This window comes from Alexandromys fortis, unplaced genomic scaffold (genome assembly GCF_014885135.2).
Source record: "Alexandromys fortis isolate MF-2015 unplaced genomic scaffold, M_Fortis_MF-2015_v1.1 scaffold_184, whole genome shotgun sequence".
NCBI classification, from domain to species: Eukaryota; Metazoa; Chordata; class Mammalia; order Rodentia; family Cricetidae; genus Alexandromys; species Alexandromys fortis.
In genome coordinates, this window is record NW_026068125.1 from 2,816,974 (window position 1) to 2,821,540 (window position 4,567).

Consider the following 4,567-nt stretch of genomic DNA (forward strand, 5'->3'; position numbering starts at 1 on the left):
CTCTGTCATTTCTAGAGTTTTCTTATTTCTTGTTTACTTAGGTAATATTATATCCTTCTGGAGTCTTTTATGGAGTTGAAAAATGGTTACTTATAGTTATAGTTTTCTTAGTTATGATAAAGATTATTGTAATTTTTACTTGATAACTGTTTTGTTATATGTAATTTTACTATGTTAAAGTTAAAGCCTTTCTTTTTTGTTTAAACAGAAAAAGGGGAAATGATGTGGGAGTGATTTCTTATTAATAAAGAATCTGCCTTAGCCCATTTGATAGGCCCACCCTTAGGTGGGTGGAGTAAACAGAACAGGATGCTGGGAGAAAGAAGCTGAGTCAGAGAGTCGCCATGATTCTCCCACTCCAGACAGACGCAGGTTAAGATCTTTCCTGGTAAGCCAGCTCGTGGGCTACACAGATTATTAGAAATGGGTTAGATTAATATATAAGAGCTAGCCAATAAGAGGCTAATGATAATGGGCCAGGCAGTGTTTAAAAGAATACATTTTCCGTATAATTATTTCGGGGCATAACTTAGCCATGCAGGCGGCCGGGTGCCGGGGATGCAGCCCTGCCACTCCTTCAACACTGTAATAGATGAAGAATTATGTATAGATAGAATAGCTGCCATCATCTTCCCTGAGGACAGTAAGCATAAGCATGGTTCATATTCAACAACAGACAAGGAAAATAATTGTATGAGAATATGAATTACTGAATGATAAGAAACTAAAAAGTGAACCAATGCAAAATAATCCCTTATTTTAACAGATTGGGAAAAAAGATGGAGAAGGAAAGGCTATCTTCATGGACTGTGGCATTCATGCACGAGAATGGGTCTCCCCAGCTTTCTGTCAATGGTTTGTCTATCAGGTAAGTGAACCAATCAATATCAGCTACTCTCTAACTGGTCTCCAGACCTTACTGACTAACAACATTCCTTTCCAAAAGTGTGATGTTCCACCTAATTAGAGAAATCTCCATTTTCCTCTGGCAGCACATACAGGCCTGAGTTTTATTCATCATTTTATAAATCCTTAAACTCTATCTGAAAGTTTATGATAATGAAAACACCTTCTCTTAGCTGTAATACTGACATTTATCCTGCAGTTATATAATAATCTGATACCTCTTTTATGCTATAAACTGAAATTTTTTCTTTGATAAACTCAGAAAATAAATTTTTAGTTTGCTTATTTCATTGGTCATATACAAACTTGGGGTTTTTCTACTTAACTTCTTTTCAACTGAGAAACAGCTTGTATTATACTAATAGATCTAGTTTGTATGTTTCTGAATATCTACTGACAATGTATTTGACACATCCTATTTTAACTTTCTCCACCAACTGACCAACTGTTTCACATAGTACTTTGGAACACCCACAGCACTGATTGTTGGACCCACAGATACATTCACTAGGAAAGATGCTGCATAGTATTGACTTATAACTTTGGTTATTTTGACAATTCCAACTAAAGGCCAAAACCCCCTCTTAAGCAACAAACAAGGACAAAGCGTTATGACTGCAAGGAATTTCCTGCATGCTGTCAATCTCAGCCCTGCCACAGCTGTGCAGAAGAACTAGATTGAGGCTGTTCTGGGCTGCATGGTGAGATCTTCACACACACTTCCTCTCTCCCTTTGTCTCTGTCTCTGAAACACATACACACATATGTATGCACGTGTCCTGAGAGGAATTTTCCAAGAATGGGGAGGGGTTTTGTTTGTTTTTGTTTCTGAGAATTTTGATAGCTACAGAAAGCTCATATAATTGTTGGAATTTATGCCAGAAAATAGAAACACTGACAGGCCAATTTCTATACTTTTTGAAAGTGTTTAAAATCTTGTAACCTTGGAAAACAACTCAAAGAGTGGTAGCTATGGCTAATAGGATCTAGCTTTCTCAATAGCAACCTCACTTTCTATCCCCTCTAGGCCACTAAGAGTTATGGAAAAAACAGAATCATGACCAAACTCTTGGACCGGATGACTTTTTACGTTCTGCCTGTATTCAATGTAGATGGGTATATTTGGTCATGGACTCAGGTACTGCTCTATATATACTTGTTACATTTAAGAAATTTATTAGTCACTGATTTTAATGCACATGTATTGTTGTTTATTATGTTTAAGGTTTGGGTGACTATTTGATTCCAATTCAGAAAAGTAACTTTTTAGATATTTAAAAATTATTTTTTCTATAATCTTTGAGAATTTCATACAATACACGTTTATCTTCTTTATTCCCCACTCTCATCTCTTTCCAGAATCACTTTCACATCCATACTCATCCAACTTCATGTTTTCTGTCTGTCTTAAAAAACAAAGCAAAACAAACAAACAAAAAACATGGAGTCCAGTTTGTATCAGCCGACTACTCTGGAGTATGGGGCTTACCCTGGAGTGTTTGATATACCCAGTATCATTAAAGAAAACTGACTCTCTTTTCCCAGTAGCAATCAAATGTCAATAGCTCCTCAGTTAGGGCGGGACTTCCTGCCCACCTCCCCATTTGATGCTGAACTTTTGTCTGATGTATCCAGTGCAGATCCAGTGCATGCTGTCATGTCACCATGAGTTCACGTGTGTCTGCCCAGTTGTGTCTAGAAAACAGTTTTCTTGTTGTCAACCACCTCTTCTGGCTCTTCACATTCTTTCCAATCTCTCTTCCCCCTAGGAAAGAGAAAGTGGGAAAGGTATCCCACTTAGGAAAGTATTATTTAGGGCTGATCATTCCCAAATTTCTTATGTTCTGTCCATTGATCAACTGTAATGTTCTGGTTGCAAGGGTATTACTAAAATAATATGAATGTTTTGCTTCTTTCCAAGGCAGGTAATGGTCATTTTCTAGTACAGAAAACTAATCAACCATTTTCCATAAACTTACGGAAAATTTTCATCAATGCTAAAAACATTAAGATTAAATATTATTGTGTCTAAAAATTAGATATTGTAAGAAAGCATTTCTTTATAATAAAGGAGATCAGGTTAGCTATAGAGATTTCAAATAAACTTGTAGACACATACTGAGAGAATCTGAGATGGTAACACTGAATAGTGCAGCTGCACATGTGTCCACACTCTGATGTCCCTTCTGGCAGGACCGAATGTGGAGAAAAAACCGTTCCAAGAACAAGAATTCTACCTGCATTGGAACTGACCTCAACAGGAACTTTGATGTTTCATGGAACTGTGAGTTGCAGATTTATTGTCAAGAAAATAATTTTGCATTTAGACCATGAGTTTAAATAAACTACCTATTTATTTCAGCAATAATAGAGATCCCCTGAGTTAGTGTTTATTTCCTTATCTCTTAAACAGAAGATAATCATCAGTACCATGGAAAGATTTTGAAGGTTTTCTGTGGGAGGAAACAGGAAAAAATGTTGCATATCTATTGAGCCACCTCTTGCTGAACATTTAAAACACACAGAGAGAGAGAGAGAAAGAGAGAGAGAGAGAGAGAGAGAGAGAGAGAGAGAGAGAGAGAGAGAGAGAGAGAGAGAGAGAGTGTGGTGATTTGGGTAATTTGGGGCCTTACCACTTTTTAACTTTATAGAAGCTGAGAAATACCAGTGGTTAAAACCGACATACAAGTAATGATGCTTCAGTTGTTCAATGAAGAACAATTAGGGATGAGAGCAGTTAAAAAGTGTATTAGGGATAGTGACCAGTTAGACCTGTTACTTCAGATGATGTATTCATTTCTACACACACAATTTTATCATTGCAGACTATAGAGAGACCACACCTCTGCCCCAATTTGTGCATTTTTTCTTTACCTACTTTGGTTTGTAAAAGGTGACCATATCTTTTAAAAAAAAATAAACTTTAGTATAAAACACTTGAAAATAAAAAATTCAACACACTAATTTTTATATGTATGCTTTCTGTTCAAAGACTTTTTAATATATGCCAATGTATTAGCATGGAACTTGAGCCAATGGTGCTAACATGGAGCTTTCCATACCTTTTAACTCTATTCTACTGTAATGAATATTGAAATAGCAGCAGTTATCCTTAATCAATAGACAGACTTCTTCTGAAAGAAACTGAAGAAACCTGGGCTCACGATAGTAGATTTACACCAGTTCTCAATAGTCAGAGCTGGAGTTGAATGGAAACTGGTGTAGATCTAGGCTCTAAGCCTTGGGATGCTTGTGTTTTTACTATAACCTGAAAAAGGATGACAAATAAGGTTAAGAATATTTCCACAGTCTATGGGACATATGTCCACAAAACCTTTAATGACCATATAACCAGAGATATCTCATGTCTTAAACTTTGGGTGAACCAAAAGAGGCGGGGTGGTGTTAGTGGACAGTGCCTTGTGATCTCATCCACATTTCTTCTGTAGCTTCTTCAAACACCGCAAACCCATGCCTGCATGTATACAGGGGCCCTGCAGCAGAGTCTGAAAAAGAGACAAAAGCTGTCACTAACTTCATTCGAAGACATAAGAACTCAATCAAGGCTTATATCACCTTTCATTCCTACTCCCAAGTGCTATTATTTCCGTATGGCTACACATCCAAACTGCCACCCAACTATGATGATCTGGTATGTAAT

General features: G+C 36.9%; 1 protein-coding gene across 1 annotated transcript in view; it reads left to right on the forward strand.

Annotated features, from left to right (window-relative positions):
- The window catches only part of Cpa3 (carboxypeptidase A3), a 48,687-nt gene that overhangs the window by 22,725 nt on the left and 21,395 nt on the right, over positions 1–4,567 (forward strand). Inside the window, exons 6-9 of the mRNA XM_050125741.1 lie at positions 767–868; positions 1,934–2,044; positions 3,100–3,190; positions 4,356–4,558. Coding sequence (XP_049981698.1) covers positions 767–868; positions 1,934–2,044; positions 3,100–3,190; positions 4,356–4,558 — 507 coding nt within the window. The remainder of the gene's footprint in view (positions 1–766; positions 869–1,933; positions 2,045–3,099; positions 3,191–4,355; positions 4,559–4,567) is intronic.